The sequence below is a fragment of the Tachypleus tridentatus genome, chromosome 3 (genome assembly GCF_004210375.1).
Source record: "Tachypleus tridentatus isolate NWPU-2018 chromosome 3, ASM421037v1, whole genome shotgun sequence".
NCBI lineage: Eukaryota > Metazoa > Arthropoda > Merostomata > Xiphosura > Limulidae > Tachypleus > Tachypleus tridentatus.
In genome coordinates, this window is record NC_134827.1 from 16,134,931 (window position 1) to 16,162,504 (window position 27,574).

General features: G+C 35.4%; 1 protein-coding gene across 1 annotated transcript in view; it reads left to right on the plus strand.

Moving 5' to 3' along the window:
* LOC143246423 (galactosylceramide sulfotransferase-like) overlaps positions 1-23,104 on the plus strand; it is a 36,305-nt gene extending 13,201 nt beyond the window's left edge. Inside the window, exon 4 of the mRNA XM_076493107.1 lies at positions 13,715-23,104. Within this exon, the coding sequence (XP_076349222.1) occupies positions 13,715-14,756 (1,042 nt within the window). The 3' untranslated portion in view covers positions 14,757-23,104. The remainder of the gene's footprint in view (positions 1-13,714) is intronic.
* The last annotated feature ends 4,470 nt before the right edge of the window (positions 23,105-27,574 follow it).

Consider the following 27,574-nt stretch of genomic DNA (forward strand, 5'->3'; position numbering starts at 1 on the left):
TTATTAAGTACACCCATATCATGAGTTGAGTATTAATTCAGTATGTAATATCACGAATAAAGTTTATTTAAATAAAATTTTTAGGAAAATTAGTAATACAAATCTACCTGTATGTTTCCTTCGACGTGTGTGTTATGTTATAAAAATCAAAATATATTAAGAACCCGTCACATCGTTTCCAAGAAGTTGAACCCTTGATGGACGTTTTTTAGTGACTTTCGAATAAATTAACATTGTTAAAATTAAGAATATAACACAATTACCGCTTATTATTCTTGTATATTTAAGTTGTGTAACTAAATCATGTTGTGTGGTAGCGAGTATCCAGGGGTGGGTTTAGTTAAAAATACTCAGCATGGCCTGGTAGTTAAGGCACTCGAATCGTAATCTGAGAATCACGGGTTCAAATTCCCGTCACACCAAACATGCTCGCCCTTTCAGCCGTGGGGGCGTTATAATGTGTTAGTCAATCCCACTATTCGTTGGTAAAAGAGTAGCCCAAGAGTTGGCGGTGGGTGGTGATGATTAGCTGCCTTCCCTCTAGTCTTACACTGCTAAATTAGAGACGACTAATGCAGATAGCCCTTGTGTACCTTTGCGTGAAATTGAAAAAAACAACGAAAACCTGGTTATAAATTGGGTCCTGTACAATGCATATATGAAAACTTGTACGCCAGTAAGTGAGCAAAACTCAGCCAACGGAATAGAAATCAAAACACTTTCACTAAGTATAAAACAGCCTCCAAAGTTCGACTAACCTTTCTTGATTTCTAGAAAAAGGTGTTGTTTGTTTTGTCTTGAATTTTGCGCAAGAACCACACGAGGACTGTCTATGTTAGCTGTCTCTAATTTAGCAGTGACAGACTAGAGGGAAGGCAGCTAGTGATCACCACCCACTACCAACTGTTGGGCTACTCGTTGTTATGTATTATAATTTAATCCAAACCTGTCTTTGGTTTGTTATATTACGTACGTTACACATCACAGGTTGAAATAGCTGGAAATTTAATTTAGAATTTAATTAAATGTCGATATGTGTTAAATTTGCCAAGAAGACTGATACACAGTTTTTTTTCTTAACACAAATATATTTCAATATACGAACAACAATACATTTTATAATGACGGTTATTACAAATTATTATTTGCTCCACCCGCTAGTACAGCGATAAGTCTATGGATTTACAACGCCAAAATAAGGAGTTCGATTCCTCTCGGTGGGCTAAGAAGATAGCCCGATGTGGCTTTGCTGTAAGAAAACACACACAAATAGTTATTTATACACAAAAAGTTTACAAACTTAAAAACAATATTCAGACTTCTGTTTGGTTTATAACAGAATATTTTGTTTCGAAGGTCCAGGTCTACGACAAGCTAATTAATGTTATGTTGATACATAGACACACTTCACTTGACAGGAATGCTATCTACATCCATCTTTGGCTGACGCGGTGTACCAACTTACTTTTCGCAGAGAAAGATAGATATCTAATGTTGTCGCAAAAATACTAACATTCGAAATTAATTCTCTGAATCTAAATGGTCTGTAATGTTTGAAGTCTTTTAACGTTCCTGGTCAAACATCTGCATTTTTTCCGATATATAAGCATATATCACAACTATAGTTTCCGAGGTATATAGTATACTGACTTTAGCGACCAAACAATATTCTATTACTGGCTTCTGGCTCGTCGGCTTATATACTCATTAAGCGAGATTCTCGAAAGTTCAACAGTATTCCAAGACACACTATTGTTTTCGCAAAACATATATTGTTTATTCTTGCTCTCGATAATCTTTTACGAATATAAAGAAGAGTTGGGACTTGCACAATACAAATCCAACAATATACGTCTCATGTATCAAACTGAAACAAACGTAGGTAGTAAAACAAATATGTTACGGTAAATCTGTTACACTGTTTACCAATGAATAGTGTGATTGACCATCACAATATAAAGTTCCCATGACTGAAATAGCGAGTGTGTTTAGTGGGACAGAGATTCGAACCTGTGACCCACAAATTGTTAGTCAAGCATCCTAACCATTTGGTTATCAAGAAAAAGGACAATAAAAACATTAATTTTATTCTTCTCTGTAAGTTGTAATTACAAAAACACAGCGTGACTACAGCCAGCCAGCACACCACACCGTGACTACAGCCAGCCAGCACACTATAGCGTGATTACAGCCAGCCAGCACACTACAGCGTGACTACAGCCAGCCAGCACACCACAGCGTGACTACAGCCAGCCAGCACACCAAATTACTTGACTACTTCTTAGGATGTGCCTTTTCATACTTAGTACAGCAAGTTTTGTTTGTTTGATTGTTTTTGAATTTCGTGCAAAGTTACATTAGGGCTATCTGCGTTAACCGTCCGTAATTTAGCAGTGTAAGATTAGAGGGAAGGCAGCTAGTCATCACCACCCACCGCCAACTCTTGGGTTACTCTTTTACCAACGAATAGTGAGATTGACCGTCACATTATAATGCCCTCACGGCTGAAAGGGCAAGTGTGTTTAGTGCGACGGAATTTCGAACTCGTGACCCTCAGATTACGAGTCGAGCGCCTTAACCACAAGAACATGCCAAGCTTAGTACAGCAAGTAACAGAAAATAGGTAAGATATAGCCCAAAGTAGTAATCACGACCTCTGTTCATTAAGCCATCCTGTGTGTTATACAGTAATAGATAACCTTCTGTATACTCCTTGCCGCACCGAGCAGTATGCTGGTTATGAATTATATTGCTTAACGAAGTAATATTTTATAGGTTATATTACAGCTTATCGTTTGTTTGTTTTGAATTTCGCACAAAGCTACTCGAGGGCTCTCAGTGCTAGCCGTCCCTAATTTAGCAGTGTAAGACTAGTCATCATTACCTCTACCTGATACGTATGTAGAACGTGGAAAATGTACTGTCCTACATCGATAAAGATTGGTAAACTTCTGCCACTCTCTGTATTCATCATGATTATTTCTAGTGATGACGAGTCGGAAGAGGAGATGTTTAGAGGTCGAATTCTGGACATGCTGGTTTTCTGGACTCATCTGGAGTGGAATTGACAATTAACGTATTCCATGATCTATCCTCCTAAGAACCTGGTGCCTCCTCATTCTTTCCAAAGATATGGTTGCTGAAAACAGGACCCAGCCAGCCACAATGAAAGTAAGATCCAACAATCAGTATAAGTACTAAAACTATACACTATGACTCCTGACTCGCAGAAGAGCCACACGAGAGTCAGTCCCTCGAAAACAAGATATGGGTATAGCTCCAATGATATCATGGACATGAAGGATGTTTATGCTAAGGTTTCGAATGGAAAAAATATTTGAAAAACGTCCTTGGGATGAGAACAAAGATTCCTGCTAAGTAAGAAAGGTGAACTTAACACAGAAGGACTAAGATAGCAGAATCACTTTATTCCATCCATTGAAAATGTATTAGAAAAAATGTACAGAGTTCTCGGTTTCATTTTCGTATCGAATCTCATTTTTTGTGGAGGTTTGATATCAAATTTTGACTAGTTTTGGTATTTGATATTTTGAGCCCGAACAGCACGTTTTGCAATATATATGGTAAATATCCAAATCAAAAAGTTTTAGATATAGTCGTCCCAGATTTTAACCAGCTTATAAGAAGGCAACTAGTCAAAGAGTGTCTACTCTTTGTCATAAATCATTCATGTATTTTTCACTACAAAGAATTTTGCTTTGTTTCCCATTCTACGAGTTCCTATAACAAAGACTAGGTAGTCAAATCTATAATTTTACTTTCTGCTGTTATGTTTCTAAAAGTGCGTTGTAATACTTTTCACAGACAATACAATGTTGCCGTGTTGTGTGACATTTAAATTTTGCTGTATTTCGATTTATGTGCAGTTAAGCACAAAGCTACTCCGTTCGATGTAAGTCCACAGACATACTGCTATGTCACTGGGAGGGAGAAGACGGTGTTTCAAGGAAACTTTTAGTGGCCAATTACAAACACTTTATTTCAATATAGTTTTATTCACCTAAATGATCAGCGATAAGCTTCAGGTTTATAACGTCAAAAATTCAGTGGTCGATCCCTTAGATTAACATAGTGAGTAGCTTTGCGCTAAAGCAAACAATATTTGAATATTTTTTTATTATTTACCTTGTTTTATTATATATTACATGTATTCAGAAATTAGATCCCTCGCTGCATGATTTAATCTTACAAAGCTTTAAATAATGTGCTGGCTTAATGTTCAATATTCTCAGCTGTATTCTTCTAACGTTTCTTCAATAATGAAAATTATAATAAAAGCTTCTAAAATCATAATGAAGTACATTTGTAGCGCAGCGTATGGATATTTTTCTTTAACTGATATACATTTAGAATTCAGTTTAATATTCTTAACTGATATTGAAGTTTCCATTGAAAAGTGTTCCAAATCTTTCAAAATGTGTGGTGAATTTTATTTAACAACATGAATAAACAAATATTAGGTTAACAAATAAATTCGTTCTTGCTTGTTATTTGGGTAAATACCCAAATTAGAAACCCCTAAAAGCTAAGCATAGCCACCTTCAATTCAAAGAAGTTAACAAAAGAAAAAAACACTTAGTCACTAGCACTTGTCACCAGAGGGCTCAGAATGACCAGGTGGTTAAGGCGCTCAACTCATAATATGAGGGTCGCAGGTTCGAATCCCCGTCACACCAAACATACTCGGCCTTTTAGCTGTTGGGCTAACGATCAATCCAACTTATTGAAAATGACTTAGGAAGGCCGAAATATGACGGTCAATTCCACTATTCGTTGGTAAAACAGTAGCCCAAGAATTGGCGGTGGGTGGTACTGACTAGTTGCCTTTCATCTAGTCTTACACTGCTAAATTAGGGACGGCTAGTGCAGATAGCCCTTGTGTAGTTTTGCGCAAAATTAAAAAATCAAACCAACTTGTCAAGAGCGAGGTTGGCTGTCACGATTATAACACCCCCCACAACTGAAAAAGAGCGATATGTTTTTAGTGATATATCGTACTTCGAACCTTGGTCATCTCAACTCATAGACTGACATCCTAAAGTATGATGTTAAGATATCATTATTTTAGTTCTGATAGAAGGAACTTTTTTTTTGTTTGTTTGTTTAGAATTAAGCACAAAGCTACACAATGGGCTATTTGTGCTCTGCCCACCATGGGTATCGAAACCCTGTGTTTAGCGGTGTGAGTCCGCAGATGTAGCGATAAGATAATAACACGATTTTCGAAATCCTACATTTTCAATATGTTTTCTGTAATATATATACTTCATTTCAAAGGTGAATATCGGTCTATTTTTTACTTTGAAACAAAGATATGGTCATTACTTAAGCTTTGGAATGTGGTTTAACGTTATTCACTCTTACATTTTAATTAATTGACCACACAGCATAAGACAAAGAATGTATGAAAGAAGAATATGTCAGACAAACAATACCAAAGCTAAATAATATATTGCATTTAAGTTCTAATACTGAATAAAATTAAGGTCAGTGGACAAACACTGCAATTATTAGACAAAACACAAAGTTATTTTACTAAATAATATACCACATATTGCGTCTGCGTATATTTATTATAGCAAAGCCACATTGGGTTATCTGCTGTGTACACCGGTTGGAATCGTCGATTCCCTGATTTTAGCGTTGTAAATCCGAAGACTGTATACCTACCGCTGTCCCAACTGGATGATAATAAAACTTTCCATTATTTTATCAATCTGATCATAAGTATCGAAGCTTTCACAATACAATATTATTATTTTACAGGGAAATTAATTACGAAGCAAAATATCTTTTGTGTGAGTGATTTTTAGATGAAATTAATTGCACCTGAATGGCACAGCCGTGCCAACCTTGGAGTCCAAGTATAACAATATAGTCAATACAAAAGAAACATTAAATTACGAAACATTATGGGTCTTTATTTTTATGAAACGCAATGACTTTTAAATATTCATTAATAATATCCTAAAGACATATCTAATTCAGTTTAGTTATTGATCACTGTCTGGTTTTAAACAAACAGTTCTAAACATCTTGTAAACATCTCCAACGTATCTTGTTTAGAAGCCCTTTCAGCATATATGGATCAGCTGGGTATCGATTTCATGCAGTGAAAGGAGCACATGTAGCCTAAGCTTTGCGTGAAAGTGAACAGTTTAGGACAAAGCTTTCTTCACGATTACTGCTGTAAATTGTTAATAATTGGTAGAAGGTGATATATTAACATTTCACACTATTTCAAATGGAGAAGAGATATCTAATAAATGTTTCGAAGAAAGCAGTCGTACACACGATTACCATTTCATTTTTTCTTTTTGTCCTTTAAAAGCAAGGTTTTTACATCAAAAGTTTTGATGCACTCGCAATCTCCCTTTAGTAAAACAACAACAACAAAATAGTTATGAGTGAGAGTAGCTCTCTTTTTAACTCTTAATATCTTCATTGTACTTATACTAATGTTTCAAGTGCCTGATAACTGACTTGTTCCGCTGGGCCCGGCATGGCCCAGCGTGTTAAGGAGTGAGACTCGTAATCTGAGGGTCGCGGGTTCGCATTCCGGTCGCGCCAAACATGCTCGCCCTCCCAGCCGTGGGGGCGTTATAATGTGACGGTCAATCCCACTATTCGTTGGTAAAAGAGTAGTCCAAGAGTTGGCGGTGGGTGGTGATGTTGTTGTTGTTGTTTTATTTCGCAAAGTGAATTTAAGTAACTTCAGTTATCACTACACAACAATTTTTAGAAAAGTTTTGCTTCCTGAAATGTTTTTGCTGATTGAGATAGGTACCTGGTGGGTATGCACAAATATAGTTTTGGTTTTGCTTCATCACGTAGGAACTCTGAGAAATAGACAGTTAACTGTTTACCGGCAATAACGTATTTAATTGCGTTTATGTTTCTAATACGTTATTAAGTTCAACATAATTAAAAGTGTTTTGCTCCTGATTTTTGTTTGTATTCAATGTCCGGTGTATCACGTTGCAGTGTACAACAGTAGTCAGCAAGCATTGACGGATTCCAGTTGTCCTGATATCGTTTTTCCATTGTAGCATTGTCCTGGTGAAACCTTTCACCGTGTTTATCACTAACAGCACCGAGATTTGCTGGGAAGAAGTCCAAGTGTGAGTAGAGGAAATGAATCTTGAGTGACATGTTGCACTTCATTGTTTTGTAAACTTTGAGAAGTTTGTCTACCAGATGAATGTAATTTGGGGCTCTGTAATTGCCAAGAAAATCGTCAACAACGTCTTTGAAGGCTTTCAAGGCAATCTTTTCTGGCCCAACTATAAATCTTCGAACCGCTTGTCACTAATAATATGTCATAATATGGCCAACAAAAATACCTTCTTTGATTTTGCCCTTAGTTATTCTTGGGAACATCTGTCTTAAATAACAAAAGCCTTCGCCTTCTTTGTTCATTGCTTTCACGAAATTCTTCATTAGATCCAATTTTATGTGAAGATGAGGCAAGAAAATCTTTGCCGGGTCGACAAGCGGTTCATGCGCCACATTTTTCTGTTCTGGAACTAACTTTTTACAGAGTGGCCAACTCTGTCTAGAATAATGTGACTTTGGCACAACTGTCCCATTCACAGATGAAACAACAGTACTTTGTATAGCCGAGCTGCAGTCCCAGTAACAGAGCAACGACTTTCAGATCTCCACAGATATTCCAGTTGTACTTGCTTACTGGATGTGCTTCAGCAACATTTCCATGTTCTCATAGGTTTCTTCATGTGTGCTGCATAGCCAACAGGTATTGAACGGTAAACGTTATCATTGTGTAACAGAACAGCTTTGAGGCTTAACATGTCCGTTGGAAATTTGAACAGGCACTGATTGGTTTGGTCTTTAACTAATTGTATATTTGTTTTTTGGGGCAAAGTCACATTGGGCAATGTGTTGTGTCCACTAAGAGTTGATGAAAGTGGAATTTTAGAGTAGTAAATCTACTGCTGACCTGACAAGGTGCACTGAAACTTAATCAATCATATCAAACGCAGTTAGATACTGTTTCTGCCTTTCGTTTGGTATTTATAACTGCTATCTGTTCTCAGTACTCTTCAATGTTTTGAAGCATAATAACCCATAATATGAAACTGGGGGAATACACGCCTCACAATCTGGCAGCTTTATCTGAAAGTTTCCTGTATTTTCATGGTTTTAACAATTACGTAAAGAAGCGTAATGAGCAAAAATATTAAACGATGATTATAGATTCTAGAGTAATGTACGAACATATAGCTGACAAATTTATGTGTTCATCTACAACAAAATATTTCGATATAAAATGTTTAATTTTCTTCATTTTCGTAGCAAACCTCACGTGACTTTACTGTAGTGTACAGGTACAGGCTGAGATCAATTTAATGTATCCGTTAGGGAAGTAGCACGTGAATTTCTGTAACTGGACATTAAAGCACGTGGCAATCGATACGAAATTTCATTTTTGTAGGAAGTACAAAATGGGTTTTCACCTACGATTGAGAAATAAGCCAGTAGGTTTCTGCACTAGAAACAGTATCAAAGTAAAACTCGATAACGAGGATAAGAAATCAAAACTGAGACGGCTTGACTGAGTAGTGAAAAAAACTTTACTATAAATTCAGGTTGTTTCTGCAAGATTTTGTCAGATACAAGTGGTTTACAAGTATACTGAGTATATATATGTATATATTATAGAACAAAGAGGTCACGAGACTGGATATTGTTTCACAGTACAATATGAGTATGCTGTTTCCCAGAATGTTAGTTTAAGATGGGGTAGTTTTTCATTTAAAATATCTTCTTTTATTTTTTATTTACTTGTGTTAGGGCCTTTGTTTAAAATCATAGTGTTTGGCATGGATATACCATCATTTCAACTCAAAAACCACAGCATGTACAAGCAAAACATTGTTATTTTAAACAAAGACCCTAACATCAATAAACGCAATATAAAATATCTTAGTTAAATTAAATAAACCACTTTAAATCAACACTACGGAGTACAAATATAGTCATATTAGACATCGAATCAATATCCAGTCATGTGACCTCTTTGATCTACATTGCATATATTTTGTTATGTATTATAAATTATCTCGGACGAATTCCAATTTATTTTATTACGTATTACGATTTTAAATAGTTTGAAACTGAGTTAAATTTGAACTTGAACTTAGAAATTCATTAAATGTCGATATGTATTTGTAATATCCGTTATTGTAAATAATGATTTATATACAGAAGTTTTATAAATTCAAACCAATATTTAATATTCTATCTGGTTTGGAACCGAATATTTTGTCGACGGTTCACGATGAACAAATTGATTCTGAGTTGATATAGGTACACTTAACTTAAGAGAGAGCTAGTTAGTCCTTCACTAACTAAGTTTTTTACAGATAACCTTTGTGTGCGTATGTGTTTTCTTTTAGCAGAGCCACATCGAGCTATCTGCTGTGTCCACCGGTATGAATCGATCACCTGATTTTAGCGTTGCAAATCCGTGGACTTACCGGTGTACAAGCGGTGGACGGAGATAAAGTTATATAATGTCTTCGTAGAAATACTAATGTCCGAAGTTAATCCGTTGATGTTAAATCGTTTGTAATGTTCGAAATCTAAAAATGTTCCTGGTCAAACATCTATAGTTTCTCACTTAATTGTTTCTTTGTTGTTTTTTTTTAATTTTGCGCACAGCTACTCGAGGGCTATCTGCGCTAGCCGTCCCTAATTTAGCAGTGTCAAACTAGAGAGAAGGACGCTAGTCATCACCACCCACCGCCAACTCTTGGGCTACTCTTTTACAAATGAATAGTGGGATTGACAGTCACATTATAACGCCCCCATGGCTGAAAGGGCAAGCATGATTGGTGCGACCGGGATTCAAACCCGCGACTCTCGGATTACGAGTCGAACGCCTTAACACACTTGGCCATGCCGAGCCCTTCTCGATTAATAAGCATTAATTACAGTTATAGCTTCTGAAATTTATACTATAATAACTGCAGCAAACCAACAATATACACACTGCTGGCCAAAATCTTAAGGCCAATGAACATAAAGAAAACATATGCATTTTGCGTTGTAAGACTCAACTACTTATTTGAGCAGAGCTTCGAAAGATGAAAATAAGAAAAGGGAAAATAAAAATTAAAAACTTTTTTAGCATTTAATATGGAAAATGTGAACACTATGAAATTAGCCTAAATGCTAGCTGGTCAAAACTTTAAGATCATACCAAAAAGAAGTCCTAAACAGGGTAGAAAATGCCCAGTAAGAGGTCTCAGTAGTGAGTTGAACGGCCGTCATTGCGAATAACTTCAAACATTCGCTTGGGCATGATCGATACAAGCGTTTGCACAAGGCTGGCTGAAATACTATTCCAAGTGGTGAAGATGGTTCGCTAATATTATACACTGTTTGGAATTGACGTCCATTTCTATAGACTTCTCTTTGCATCCACCCCCAGACAATTTTCATGGGGTTCAGTTCGGGCAAACACGCTGGATGGTCCAAAAGAATCACGTTATTCTTTTTGGTAACTTTCGTTTTGCAGTATGTTAGACTTGATCAGTAGTTTGTGTATAATAAGAAATCGACTCGAAATGCGAAATTTACACACACATTTAATTTCAATTCCGTTACGAACTGATCAAGAGGAAGGTAATAAAACACTTTTAAAGTCAGATAATATTTAAATCACATTTATAAGGCTTGATGAATTTCATTGCTTAAATATATTTACCGTTTTCCTTTATAGCACTCGGAATTTTGTTTGTCATACTGCCTAAAAATGGCATTTCAAATAGCGTTTTGGTATTTAGATTTCTGATCAATTGACTTGCAGAAGACAAAATATAGATCTAAAATGCTATTTTACGTTCGTGGAATTGAAATCTGCTTGGGATTAATAAATAAGGCTATGACTTTATACAGTCCAACGTGATTTTAATCACAGTTTTTAAGCCTAAGAAAAGTATTGGTCTGAACTTTTGAAATCTGAAATATTTATAGTCTAAATTCTTCTAATTAATTCTCTTTCTTTGTTCATATGTTGTTTTTAGTTTTAACGTGATTTTAATCATAGTTATTAAGTCTAAGAAAAGTATTGATCTAATCTTTTGAAATCTGAAATATTTGTAGACTAACTTCTAATTATTTCTGTTTCTTTGTTCATAATGTTGTGTTTAGTTTTAACGTGATTCTAATCACAGTTATTAAGCCTAAGAAAAGTATTGATCTAATCTTTTGAAATCTGAAATATTTGTAGACTATATTATTATAATTAATTCTTTTTCTTTGTTATAAGTTGTTGTTTTCGGGGCGAGCGTAATCTAGTGATGAATGTAACCAGAAATAAAATCCAAGGGTTCAAAGTTTAACTTAAAGGTGCCGCAAAAACTGTGTTTCACACCTAAGAGACCTGAATGCGCCATAAGAGTTATAGTCAAATCCAAATATTCCTTCATTCAAGTAAGAGTATCCCAGAGTTGGTGGTGGGTGATATTGGCTGACTGTCTTTGCTTTAGCCTACGTGTTTAAAATTACTAACATTTATATGCATATAAGCCTTTTGTAGGTTTGTGCAAAAAAATCCGAAACAAATAAACAGGCTTACGTTTTTAATGTCCTTGGCCACTTCATTATTACCAGAATTAATAATTAGATGTCCATCCACTTGAACACCGTCACCAAACAAGTTAAATTCTAACATTAGTGAGGTTTCTTGCAAAGCCATTGCTTTGAAACAGGTGCAATAAGTACATAGAAATCTTTAAATAATTTAATGTGTTCCGGAACACACAATAAGAAAATATTCAGTGTGTTTGAATGTAAAACAATACGGAAAGAATTCCTGTACCTCATGTAATGAACATGCAAAAGTTTTGGTCAGAAAATTTATTGTAACAAGACTGAAACTGGAACGGTAAACTACAGAGCATTTGGAAATTACGTTAACAAAATCGATTACTTGCGTTTTTCGAACCACTGAAATGTTTTAGTGTCCTACACCCTCTTAAATTGACGAAATTTATATAACGGTAGGTAGGCAAGTGGAAGGCAGGTGAAGTGCAGAAGGCCCGGCATGGCCAAGTGTGTTAAGGCGTTCGACTCGTAATCCGAGGGTCGCAGGTTCGAATCCCGATTGCACCAAACATGCTTGCCCTTTCAGCCGTGGGGGCGTTATAATGTGACGGTCAATCCCACTATTCGTTAATAAAAGAGTAGCCCAAGAGTTGGCGGTGGGTGGTGATGATTAGCTGCCTTCCCTCTAGTCTTACACTGCTAAATTAAGGACGGCTAGCGCAGATAGCCCTCGAGTAGCTTTGCGCGATATTAAAACAAACAAACAAACAAACAAGGAGTGCAGACTATTTGTGAATTAAGGCTTAAGTTGTTCAGAAATATATATTAATATATTCTGTGAATATAATTTTTCGAACCCTCTGTATACGAATAACTAGATATATTGATTTATACGAATCCGAATTCAGCAATAGTTGTGGGAAAAACATATTTATCAAAACTTGATTTTAGTACTAACAGATAGATTTGTTGCTTATTTGACATAATTTTTTAAAGATATAATAAAGGAATGGAGTGGCCATACCAATTGCAGTTCTCTCTATATATGTATATATTTATATAGTTTCAGCGGCTTTTGGTCAAATGTTTTTTTGTTTTAAAATTGTATGATATAAATGGAGATTAGCGTAATCTTAATGTCTGGCTTAAAAACATATTTTGTATGAATATTTCGTCTACTATATTTTGTATTGTTATCACTCGCCTTGAAAATATCGGTGGTGCATGATGTAACTCTTGCATCAAATAGACGTATTTATTATTTCCCGGGTCCCGACATGGCCAAGCGTGTTAAGGCGTTCGACTCGTAATCCTAGGATTGCGGGTTCTAATCCCGGTCGCACCAAACATGCTCGCCCTTTCAGCCGTGGGTCCGTTATAATGTTTCGGTCAATCCTACTATTCGTTGTTGAAAGAGTAGCCCCAGAGTTGGCGGTGGGTGGTGATAACTAGCTGCCTTCCCTCTAGTCTTACACTGCTAAATCAGGAACGGCTAGCGCAGATGACCCTCGTGTAGCTTCACGCGAAATTCCAAAAGAAACCTTCCTGATAAGTAAATGTCAAGCCATTCTGAAGGCGCTAAGTTCAACAATAAAATATTTAATATAAGCTGGTAAGTTTAAAATAATAAGATTTATCATGAATGTGTAAAAAGAAAGAGGGAATTAGAATGTAGCCTTCCATTTTATCATATCACGATATAAGCTTGTTAAAAAAATATTTGTTACATATGTGTGATAATTTTAAACAACGGCATAGTCCAATCGTGAGTTGAACTTGAACTAGTATTTGAAAATATTCTTAAGATTTCTGATTGAATTACCTTTAATTTCTGAGTGTCTCATACTATTTTATTCTAAATTTTAGTCCATATATTTATATTTATAAAATTTTAAATATTCAAATACACATGCATAATTCCAGAGACTTGTCTATATATTATCCAAACTGCGTGAGTTATATTGCTTAGTCTGAAATTGTTCATTCCATATATCTTCTTTTCGAAACGTTGTCTTCGTATTCATCTTTCTCTGAATATTCCATCTGCTATGTTATTTAGTATTTAATTATTCTATAAAACTAAAGTTCACATCTGTATCAAATATGGTCATCTTTTCAGGATTCCTATGGAAATGAGCAAACCTTTCGATGAAGATTTCGAAGACAACTGTCCAGATGCTAAAACTAATGTAGTTTTTCTCAAAACTCATAAAGCTGCTAGTTCAAGTATACAGAACATCTTTATGCGTTATGGAGACACTCACGATCTTTTATTTGTTCTTCCTCATTATGGAAATTACTTTGGTCATCCTCAACACTTCCACCATTCCATGGCTCCCAGGTTGAAACCTTTTGCTGGCAAAACTCACTACAATATCTTCACACACCACACAAGGTTTAACTACCAGGAATTAAAACGTCTAATGCCAGAAAATACGGTTTTTGTTACCGTACTGAGAGATCCAGCCGAACTCTTCGAGTCTTTATACTCGTACTATTCGCTTAAAAATCTGTTCCATGAATCGATATTTACTATAGGCTTTAATACCTCTCAAAAGGTACTGAACACAAGATATGCTGGGAAAATAGGTAGGAATCAAATGTCTTTTGATTTAGGGATGAGCCCCTCACATTTTGATGACCTTAAAACTATTGAGCAGTTTGCTCAGAAGTTAGATAAAGAGTTTGATTTGGTTATGATCGCTGAGCAGATGGACGAGTCTTTAGTTCTTCTCCAAAATCTTCTATGCTGGAACATTGATGATGTAGTAATTTTCAAGCTCAACGCTCGAAGCGACAAATTTGTTAGACCCCTAACTGCAGATACCCGCCAACGTCTTCAAGTGATTAACTCGGCAGATCAAGTCCTTTACGACTTCTTCAAAAAGAGGTTAGCCGAAAAAATCCACGAATTTGGCAAAAGAAAAATTGTAGCAAGTGTTAAAAAACTCGCAAAAAGAAGGGAAGAATGGTTTGACTTTTGTGTCCAAGGAGAAAATTTGTTAATCAATACAGAAGAGGCTAAAAAAGTTTCTTATGTTAATCCCAAGGTAATGCAACTGAAACCAAAAGAAGACAATGCAACCTGCAAAAAAATGACGGACCAAGAGCTTTATTACACAAACAAACTTCGAGAAAAACAAAAGAACTGGGTCGTGTGATAACTACCTAAAGTTTAAAAGAATTAGAAAACTACAACCGGTATTAATTTTGCAAGACACTGCTTTAAAGCGAACAAAACAACGTAAAGGTTTCTAAAAATTTTGCTCATTTATGTTTGCCTGCATACAAACGAGTGCTACCTAATACATTTATGCGTATCTGCATACAAACAAGTACCACCTACTTACTACATTTATGTGTCTGCGTACAAACAAGTACCACCTACTTACTACATTTATGTGTCTGCATTCAAAGAAGCACCACCTACTACATTTGTGTGTGTCTGCGTACAAACAAGTACCACCTACTACATTTGTGTGTTTGCATTCAAAGAAGTACCACCTACTACACTTATGTGTATCTTCACACAAATAAGTACCGCCTACTACAAAAATATTTACCTTATCATTCAGCTCCTACGACTGATAATAAAGATCCAGATTTTAAGTTCATGGGTCCAGCACGAGCATATGGCAATAACAGTTCTGTTTTGGTTCACCTCTCAACGTTGATCAAGTTTCACATTAAGAAACCCTCTCAGAGTTACTAGACATAAAACAGTCTAAACTTTACAACATCAGATGTTCGAGCTTTTGGGAGGTTACATCTATAAAACTGTTCATGTCTGTTCACCAATCCATTAATTCATCTCTCAGTTGGTAATTTTACGCACATCGATATACAGCTCTGAGTTGGTATACCCGTCTAGTGATCTTTAACTTTATCTATCGGTTTCCCTTTGACTCGGAATATTCGTCTTTTATTTCATAATCCTGTGCACCGGTACAGCTAGCATTTTAAACAGTCGTATATTAATCTATAGTTTTGTGCACCGATACAGCTCCGACTTTGAATAGTCATCTCTTGATATCAATCCATTATTTGATGCATTGACTTGAAAATATTTATTTAACAGTCCACAATTTTATGCACCACTATAGCTATGAATCAACTAACAGTTCACAATTTTATGCATCGGTGTAGCTATAAATCAACTAATAGTCCCCAATTTTATGCACTGATGTAGCTATGAATCAACTAACAGTCCACAAATTTATGCATCGGTATAGCTAACAGTCCACAGTTTTATGCACAGTATAGTTCTGAATCAGGAATTGCCAAGATCTGAAGTTAGAGCCATTGAGATTTGATAAACACTTACCACGATGATTTTGTCTTTAAAAGAAACATAGTATGACGAATGTTGTAACTGGCAACGAATTTACATTAGATAATTTTGCAATTTAGTTGAGTAATCTCTTTCGATGAGTAATATTGGGGAAATGCTTCCCTCAAGATCTTAACGCTAGAATTGTGAAACAAAACCGCATCTCATAAATTCCGTCCATACAATAAAAGGTATATTATTTTCAGATTTATAGTTTTTATTTGACTTTACTACGCAATGTTTTGGGCAATAAATGGGAGCATCCTCTCATTACAAACAGTTTAACATGAACTATTTAATACGTAAACTAGTGTTAAAATTATTTTCTTAAATACTCCGTACAAGTGATGTGCATAGGGGGTGGATGGACAGATCCGAGGCCCTGCCTTTCCGCTCTTACACCCCCAAAGTGCCCTTTTTGTTAGTCACTAAAAGATACGCCTAATTACCTATGTGTACCAGAGGCATCCCACAGTTCTCATATTTTCCACTAACATCTCTCACTCACTTCTTAAAAAACTTGCCTTAAGATGCTTGTAAAGTGCCTTTTTTGTCAATGAACTCCATGTTCTCTGCACTATAGTGCTTGGCATACAAGCTATTGATAGTTGTTTTTTTTTTGCTTTTTCTTTTCACTGAAATTACTGGGAAAGAAACGTCTCCAAGTGTGTTTCTCGAGATGACATACAACAAGCTTTACTGCACTATAATTGCAAATTTATTTCTATCGTGAAGAAAATAGAAAATATAAAGTTTTACAGGTCTTTGTTCAACAAAGAGAACGACTATTCAAGGTAAGTTTCACAACAAGTTAGTGTTTAGTGTAGCTATTAACAAGTTTGTAGTTATTACAGAACAACTCTGTAATTATTACAGAACAATTCCGTAGTTGTCGCATAACAACTGTATACCTGTTGTGTGACAAATTTATTGTTATCGCAGAACAACTCCGTAGCTGTTGTATAATAAATCTTCAGTTATTGCGTAGCAACTCTGTAATGATTACAAAATAACTTCGTAGTTGTTGCATAACAACTCCGTAATCATTGTAGACCAATTCTGTAGTTGTAACGAAACAAATAACACACCTGAAGAGATTTTTTCATTGTGTATGTGTGTGTTTTCTTATAATAAAGCCAGATCAGGCTATCTGCTGTGTCTACCTAGGGGAATCAAGCCCCTGATTTTAGCGTTGTAAACCCGAAGACTTACCGCTGTCCCAGCAAGGGACTTTTGTATCATTAATTCTACAACTTGTTATCTATGTAAAGCATCTTCTAATTTTTAAGAGGAAGACGCTGTGTTAACTGAGGCTTTTTATTATCTTTCAAATACAAATTTATAGGCCCCGCATGGCCACATGGGTTAAGGCGTTCGAGTTGTAATCCGAGGGTCGCGAGTTCGAACCCACGTTGCACCAAATATGCTTACCCTTTCAGCCGTGGAGACGTCATAATGTTATGGTCAATTCCACTATTCGTTGGTAAAAGAATAACCAAAGAGTTGACGGTAAGTGGTGATGACTAGCTGTTTTCCCTCTAGTCTTACACTGCTAAATTAGGGAGGGCTAGCGCAGATAGCCCTTGTGTTGCTTTGCGCGAAATTAAAAAAAAACAACCAACCAATTACTATTAAATTGTTACGCTTTCCTTCCTTTACCGTTTCTTATATTCATACGAATATTTTGAACAATATAAATAATGAATTATATGTTGCTACAAATATATTAGATATGTCATTTCTTATACTTTACTTAGTTAGTGGTTAACTATAGAGAAACAACATATAGTCAGAAAAGGGACAGACAGATTTAGGAATAAGAAATATTTTAGGCCTAATATATAACACTGATGTATGACTATGCTTGTGCTATAAATAGACTTCTGAGGAGATCTCTAATAAAAAGAATTTTACTACCAAACTTGGACAGTAAATAGACGAGAATGAATAAAAATCTATCAATAGCAGCTCATGCGACATCCATAGTTAAGGGTAAAAGAAAGTAGTTTTACGCAAGCGAGAAAACTTTGGATAAGGGATATAGGGGAATTTCGGTTATCAGACGTTGTTTAATAAGTTTGCATTTTCTTGTGTTTTAAAGCTTTTACATATTATTATAATTCTATAAACACAATGAATATAAAAACATCTTTTGTGAACTGTATACATTGGGTGATATCAACGAAAAGGAGTCCTTTAAAAGTAGGAGTTATGAAATACATTTCTCAACGAAAAAAATGGTAGACACGGTAATAAAGTGCAATTACGTTTCTGAATAGGCCTGGCATGGCCAAGCACGTAAGGCGTGCGACTCGTAATCCGAGGGTCGCGGGTTCGCGCCAAACATGCTCGTCCTCCCAGCCGTGGGGGCGTTATAATGTGACGGTCAATCCCACTATTCGTTGGTAAAAGAGTAGCCCAAGAATTGACGGGGGGTGGTGATGACTAGGTGCCTTCCCTCTCGTCTCACACTGCAAAATTAGGGACGGCTAGCACAGATAGCCCTTGAGTAGCTTTGTGCGAATTTAAAAAAAAAAAAAAACTTTTCTGAAAATAAATACGAAGTACCTGTCATTATCACGATATAGGATGCAACAATACTGTCACAGAGTTGAAATGAAAACGATGAAAAACAAAGTGTGACGTCATAAAGAGGTTGTCTCTAGCTTACAAAGGATATTGTTTCTATCACCTCGGTTTCTGGTAACATTTTTAATACAGTGTTTAAGCCTTAAAATTTCCTTAACAGCATTAAGTATTATTATGCAACGTAAAAAATAAATGAGCATTCGACCAATAGTAGATATCTACAAATGACTTTCCAGTTGGGCCCGGCGTGGCCAGGTGGTTAAGGCGTGCGACTCGTAATCTGAGGGTCGCGAGTTCGCATCCCCGTCGCGCCAAACATGCTCGCCCTTTCAGCCGTGGGGGCGTTATAATGTGACGGTCAATCCCACTATTCGTTGGTAAAAGAGTAGCCCAAGAATTGGCGGTGGGTGGTGATGACTAGCTGCCTTCTCTCTAGTCTTACACTGCTAAATTAGGAACGGCTAGCACAGATAGCCCTCGAGTAGCTTTGTGCGAAATTCAAAACAAACAAACAAACAAAACTTTCCAGTTACAGTTTTATTAAACAGCCAATAAAAACACAACGATAATAAAAATTTAAAAGCTCATAAAAATAAGAGATTAATCATTTATTTCCTCTTTTACAACGTCTCTGGTTTCAGTCTATAGGTGCCCATAATAATCTAGAATGACGTATTTTAAAGTTTCTGTGGAAACTGGTGTAGTAAGCCTGAAATATAGTAGATTTATTTCAATACAACGTTGAGAAATAATCACGTACAACATTCAAAGTATAAAAATGTATTACCCCACATATATATGGCTGTTTCAAAAAAATTCATATATAGTCCACGAATCAGTTTTATTATTACTTGACGTTAGAATACTGTTATTTTTATGAGACAAAATATTATTGAGAAAACTAATCAAACATCTGACTTTATGTGCCAAGATTTTCCAGCCTAAACCTAGAAAAAATGTATTTAACTTTCGTGATAGGTACGTACTTCTCTAGTAAATAACCCAGCGATAACAAGCAAGAGCAATCAGTTGCAAGAGAAAACACTGGCCATTAAACCATATTACAAATTTTGTATAGAACGTTTTTTTAAGCTCAAAGTAACCTAAACGGTGTTACTGACCATCCTACTATCAGAATCTTAAAGGACGCACGAACATGTTGAAACTCGTTTCTCTTGTTTCAAAACTTCTGATAGTTTGTTCTAATTACTGTAGTTTTCAGTAAACAGGATATTGTTGCGTTTTTTTGTTTCTATAACATAACGTAATTTGAAGACAACACTGAAATTGCAGGTCGCCTTTAAATATACTCAATGGATATCCTGTTACACTGATACTGTATGTAAAGGATTTAAGAATATTGGTTTATTTTTAGTAGCTTGTCTTACTTTTTACTAATAGGATGTTGCATTTGTATACATTTTACGTTAAGTTTCTAACACGAGTCTTGTATGCTATGTATATATACATGCATACACACTATTACATCATACTCGTGCCATGGGAATGCCATATTTGCCCGAAATTATATTATTTTAGGTTTCCTTTTCAGGAGGTTTATGAGCCATAGAAGTTTAGTATGAACGTACATTGTCAGCAAAAACTAACTAGTCACAGATCTGAGACAAAAGATACTCGCGAGACAGGAGACAAGTATGTTTGGATTATAACTTAACAATTAGTTTTCTACAAATCGCTCAATGATAAATGTTACTACAGCTTGTAATAAAAGATTGTTTGTTTGTTTTTGGATTTCGGGCACAGCTATCTGCGCTAATGTCCCTTATTTAGCAGTGTAAGACTAGAGGAAATGCAGCTAGTCATCACCACCCACCGCCAACTCTTGGACTACTCTTTTACCAAAGAATAGTGAGAATGACCGTCATATTATAATGCCCCCACGGCTGAAATGATGAGCGTGTTTGGTGTGACGGGGATTCGAACCCGCGACCTTCGGATTACAAGTCGAATGCTTTAATCACCTGGTAATAAAAGTTACTTACAGGGAAATGATTTAAACTGATAGATTCTTGCAACTAACCAAAGGAACAATCTGAAGTTCAATCAACTAACTAACATCAACAGCGAGATTCCAAATGTCTATAAAATGATAGCTGTTGATATCAATCAACTAGTTGTCAAAGCATCAGTTCATACTAAGTGGTGAATCATGTTGTTGGTTTATTCTTCACTATACATGCTAAGAAACTTTCATAATTGTGAGTTGTTTATATTTTTCTTAGCATTCAAACCAACATGGTTTTTATGAAATTGAGAAAACTGTGGTATTACTTAGGGTATGTTCTTGGCCCAAACTGAAACTTATCTCACAATGACGTTCTGTATCAAGAATAGACAAACTTAGATAAGTATTTTATTTTACGCTAATGGGATATAAGTGTTTTTATTTTTTACGAACAGACTTATACAACTTCCAAATATGTTTACGTATTGGTGGAGCTATAAAGTTATAGCAAATAAAGAGCTCAACATCTCAGTAAATTCACACATAATCACACACAACCAAAAATATGCAGAATCTTCTATTTTCGAAATGAAGCAATAAATTCAGAAATGAAAAACCGTTTTCTGAAGTGTTTGGATAAAATAGATAATAAATAATTGCAATGGGCAATCAGAGCGACTACATTAAAAACACTACAGTAACTAACCAGAGTGATAAAGTTAGAAGACATCAGAGCAACCAACCAGAGTGATAAAGTTAGAAGACATCAGAGTAACCAACTAGAGAAATAAAGTTAAAAGACATCAGAGTAACCAACCAGAGTAACTTTATTGAAAGCTACCACAGCATCTTATTGAAATGTGGACATTTCTCCATGAGGGGCAAACTGGGGAGGTCGTTTTATGTGTGTTTTCTCCTTGATTGGGTTTTACATGTGTTTTTCGTCAACGGTAGCCAGAAATATTATTTTATTAATAAATTATTGTTACTGGTAAATAAGACAATTTTTTAAATTAGTGAAAAACAACCTGCTAAAAGATTATTTTAGTTCGAGACGATATTTTAATATAATTTCATTGATCTTCTACCGGTAAATAAAAGTGTATTGAAACCATGTCTCTAACAAAGAAACCTTCAAGTAAGTTGTTTGCTGTTAATCCATTTTACTAAATGATTCTCTGCTAACCATAACCTTTAACAAATTATATATATATATATATATTTCATGTTAGTGATATTCCTTGAACTGCACTTAAAACTGTGAATTATGGGAAAAAACAAGTTTTACCACATCGTCTGTGAACAAATATTTTCACACCTACACATGAAAGTCAAAAACCTCAATGTATGTTGTTGTATTTTTCTTCAAAAAGATTAGAGTTCCACGTCATTTTATATTCTAACAACCTTCACAGGCAGCAAGGGCTGGCATGGCCAGGTGGGTTAAGGCGTTCAACTCGTAATCCGAGGGTCGCGGGTTCGAATTCCGGTCGCACCAAACATGCTCGCTCTTTCAGCCGTGGGAGCGTTATAATGTAACGGTCAATCCCACTATTCGTTGGTAAAAGAGTAGCCCAAGAGTTGGCGGTGGATGGTGATGACTAGCTGCCTTCCCTCTAGTCTTAGTGCTAAGTTACAGACGGCTAGCGCAGATAGCTCTCGTGTAGCTTTCCGCGAAATTCAAAACAAACACAGGCAGCAAACAGGAAGTACGTGTCACTTTCAGATAGTGGATACACTGTAATCATAAAACGCGAGTGCGTTTTAATTTTACGTGTAGAATGGTTTTCTTGCTATTAGGAACTGTAAGAAGCTTAAAGCGTTTATTACATAGCCTAGTTTATAGTTTTAGAAATATTAGTAAGCAAAGATAAGTTGGAGCTAATAAAACCAAAATTTAAGATGATAGGAGTTTCGGAACATAGCCTTTAAAAACTAGATCAAAACAATTATTATGTACTAGTTTGTTTAGTACTGTTACGCGCTCAACGCACACGGAAGACATAGGAATTCCCAGGATGACATAAGCTATTAAATCCAAATTACGACCCTATATGTCATTTCCCGAAGAGCATTAAAGTGTGCATGCAAGGTTTGGTGAGAATCGGTTCAGCAGCTCGCCAGTTATAAACGGGCACACGTAAACCTACACTTTTGTTAAATAATGATTCAAAGTTTAGTGTCTCTGTTTTCTATGTTTGTTTTCCTCCTAGGTTAAAAATAAAACTTATTATAATGAAGTTAACGTTGTTGATAAATGTCCGGTGAGCTATCAGTATTTAATTGATGCACAAAGTATACATATTGCCAAGATCATTGATAACTTCTATAATATGTCTGTATTTTTTTCGTCTATAAGACGTTAATTCACCTAGTCAATATTTACATCAATGCTCTAGAAAAGCGTACTGCTATTTTTCCAGACACAAGTGCCTCTATTGTGATTTATTGTTATTGCGTCATGTGTTGAAACTATGCACGACTGATTCTAGCCAGTCTAATGGTAATATTTTAATAAAATTGTTTAAAATGTATATATAAGTCGTTGATTTAGCATAAAAAATATAAATTAATTAAGAAATTTTCCTGATTTTAACAAATCTAAGTTATTGAGTTATTATAGATGCAGAAAATAAACAGTTTCTGAAAACTCTACGTTATTTATTGAGTGATTTCCGTTACATTTAGTAATCTCTATTAAAATAATAGAATCCATATTTTATTTTTAAAGATTACTTTGAGCGTACTTTCCCAAAAATTATATTATTGAAAATTACAAAATTTTACACTACTGGTTAATAATAATAATGAAACAACAATTTCGTAAATTTACATCGGTTAATATAAGAACATTAAGATCCTGGTAAGATATTTATCAAAACGAAAAGTAATTTTACATTTCTCACTTCTGCAACAACAAATTACTCGGCATGACCAGATGGTTAAGGTACTCGACTCGTAATCCGAAGGTAGCGGGTTCAAATCCCCGTCCCACCAAAAATGCTTGTCCTTTCAGCCGTAAGGGCGTTAAAATGTGACGATCAATCCCACTATTCGTTCGTAAAAGTAGCCTAAGAGTTGGCAGTGAGTGGTGGTGACTAGCTGCCTTCCCTCTAGTCTTACACTGCTAAATTAGGAACGGCTAGCGCAGATAGCCCTCGAGTAGCTTTACGCGAAATTAAAAAACAAACAAATCGTTTGACAGGAAGATAACCAATTACTCATGAATTCATTGTATAAATTTAACATTTTATTGCGTTTATTTCGTCGTAAAATTAACTTAGCAGGTTGAAATAAAATAAATAGCTTCTTCAGATTCAGAAGTAGCTATCCCGCTTTCATAACAGTCAGTCTTAACAGTCTTAAATAACAATAAAATATAAAATATTACAAACAAACAAAAAATAAATCTTACTTTTGCACCTGACCCACCTGGGTATCAAAAATTTCCAACATACCCAAACACCCACAAAGAAAAGCGAAGCGAGGCCACAAATAATGTTTACAAAAGTAATAAATATAAAAAAACAGCGAATTTGTGATTCTATGTTTTCTTCAATGGATACTTTTATATATCTTACATTTGTCAATAATTATTCTTTTTAAAAATTTTTCTGTCATTTGAACTAGAATGTTCAGTGAACTGATATATATGTATCATAGACGAGATGTGTGACAAAAAGTGTAATTTATAGACCGGTTCTACAAGGTAAAGTACATTGTATTAAAACGAATTTTAACATATAAATCAGCAAATCACGTAACAACCACAGCCTATATGAAGTTGAGGGGGAATAGTGTGTATCAGAACTACATTATGACATTGTGTCGCGTGGCGGAGGTAGAGCTGTGCCACCACAATTTGTTTGTTTTGAATTTTGCTCAAAGCTACATGACCAGTGTAACACTAGAAAGAAAGCAGAAAGTCGCTACCACTCATCGTCAACACTTGGGCTACTCTTTCACCAACGAGTAGTGGGATTGTTCAAAACGTAATAATGCCCTCACGGCAGAAGGGGTGAGCATGTTTAGTGAGATGGGAATGTGAACTCACGACCCTGGGATTGCGAGTCAAACGTCTTAACCACCTGGTGACACCAAAAAGTGATTGCATTTGGGAAAGTTATGTAACAGTGTTTCTCATACGGTCAGATAATAAAGATTGCTTCAGACTGGGATTTAGAATTTCTAGGTAGTGAACATGCTTGTATTTAATGGCATTGGAAAACTAAGGAATATGGATCAACTTGGAGAACCAGGACCATCCAGAAAAATGCCTGCAATATTTTGTCAATCATCGTCCTGTCGAACTTACTAGTTCTGTTATTGAGCAAAAGACTTCTTGAGCGATGACTTCGGTAGGAGATAGATTTTATTTGCCGTTTTTATAAAATTTTAATTTGAACCGAAATGCATAAATCAAGAACAATGTGGAAAATTAATATTTGCAGTTAACGTAATTTTATCATGTTATATAAATATCGGTATTTGTAAAGAAAAAGATTTATTTACCGAGTAAAATTATACGTGATTGTAACAAAAATACTCTGATCCGTGTATAAGTTGAACCAGCTGTTACACCGTAAAATAGTTTATTATTTATTTGACAGTTTACTTAAACGTAATTTTTCACTAATTTTTTTTTTTAACTGATACGCACGATAACTTTTCTTTCATTAGTATTCTCGTATAGTTCAAATCTCTTAGAAGGCCCGACATGGTCAGGTTGTTAAGGCACTCGACTCGTAATCTGAGGGTCGCAGGTTTGAATTCCTGTCACACAAAGATGCTCGCTCTTTCATTATAATGTGACGATCAATCCCATTATTCGTTGGTAAAAGAGTAGTCTAAGGGTTGGCGGTGGGTAGTGATGACTAACTGCTTTCTCTCTAGAATTACACTACTAAATTAGGGATGGCTAGCGCAGATAGCCCTCGTGTAGCTTTGCGTGAAATTTCAAACAAACAAAACTCTTAGGAAATTCAGAAAATCATAGAGGTGTGCATTTTATTTTAATGACTTTTTTGTTAATCAATACGTTTTTTTCTTTATAGTAAGCCCAGAAAATTAAAACATGTTGATACATACTGATACGTTATCTTGAGTTTGTGTAGCACGTGTTCGTTGCTGCAGGAAAATAAAATATAGAGGAGGTTAAATAATGCATATCGTGAGAGAAAACGTCGTTGCAATGTGTAGAGTGACCAAATATACACGATTTTCTATAGCGTATGAGGTACATTAACGACACTGATTAAAAATATTGTACAGCAAAAAAAAAATCAAAAATCAAAACGTTATCATATTTATTTCGTAGACATGGAAATATGCCGGCTTTTGTCTTTTACATGGAAGCTCTGTTCGTGAAAGGCTTGGCATGGCCAGGTGGTTAGGGTGCTTAACTCGTAATCTGAGGGTCGCAGGTTCGAATCCCCGTCGCATCAAACATGCTCGCCCTTTCAGCCGTGGGGGCGTTATAATGTCACGGTCAATCCTACTATTTGTTGGTAAAAGAGTAACCCAAGTAGCTGCCTTCTCTCTAGTCTTACACTGTTAAATTAGGAACGACTAGCGCAGATAGTCCTCGCATAGCTTTGAGATAAATTAAAAACAAACAAAGAATCTGTTGATGAAACTTATTGACATTTGTTGAGGAGCGTGAGAAAACACAGAAATAACATAAATATTTGAGAGTTATTGATTTGTACTTCTCAGTAAATAAGATTATTTTGTACTAAGAAATTACGGGAAAAATTTCACTACGAAGAATATTGTTTCTCAACATATTGGTTAATTTTAGAAAACATAAACCCTTATAACCTACATGAATTTGTGCTATATATTAACATAAAGTTATAGTGGGGTTGCTGTTAAACACAATACCACATAATGGGGTATCGAAATGTGGTGTTATAAGTTTTCAGACTTGTCACTGAATCATTGTAGTGGCGGAGAGGGCACTCTAAAACCAACTTCCAGGTTATAAGTTGTTCAAATTACATTTTCAGGGACTTTGTTGTTGCTGTTTAAGTAAGTAACATTTTTCTCTATGTGTGTTTGTATATAAATGTCTAATAAAGCAATTAGTTAATTACTAGCTGGAGTACAAGGAACGGAAATTATTGATGATCAATCAAAGGTTATCTTAGAACTTGAAAAATTGCATTCCTCAGATGTAGTTGTAAAAAAGGCCATAAAAACTGCAAAATACAAAATGCGAATCCACAAGTTTGCGTGTATTTCCCCATGGACTCAACAAACCTTCATGAAAAATTTAACCAAGATCTATTTAGAGTGACGAAGTAGTGGTAAAGACACACTTACACACACGCTAAAATACCAATAAAAACCGCTAAATGCAAAAGTGAAAACTTTTATGTACCCTGGCACTGAATTAATGAACCTCCATACCAATTTTGAGGAAGGTCCATCCACACCCTGCAAAGTAGTTATGTGGGCATACAACATACAGTAGTATTATATATATATAAAACATGTTGAACATGTGTTATTCAGGCAACCATAAAATACTATATTTCTGTAATAAATCGTATCATTGACAATATTCGCGTTTACCAAATGATAAAATGGTTGTAAGAATTTAGTTTTTAGTAACTAAATTGTTTAATATATATGATATCACAGCAGAAAAGAAAAGTGCCAAAGAACTGATTAATCACATATTACGGACAGCAACAGATAGTCTTAGTAGCTTTGTCATAAATACAAAACATAATTCTGTCACGAAACAATTGTTTCTGTCGTGTCCGTAGTCAGGGGGAAGAGTGGGGCGGGTGTAATAACACCACCTAATTGCACCGTACATGTATAAAACATATTTAAAAATATAAATTTTTATAAGCCTTCAAAATGCGTTATTTTCAGCAAAAAATGCAAAACCAAATTTAGTGAGAGCATGTATCCGGACCCTCAAGTACAGCTTCATCATTTACTCAGTTTTCCTCCAAAACTAGCACACGTTATGAATTTCTACCCTCTACGTATTGAAAAAACAAAATTTGTATGTTTGCCCTAACTCGTACGTTGTTACTGAGGTCAAGTTTTTCTACGCCTACATTTATAAAATTAGATAC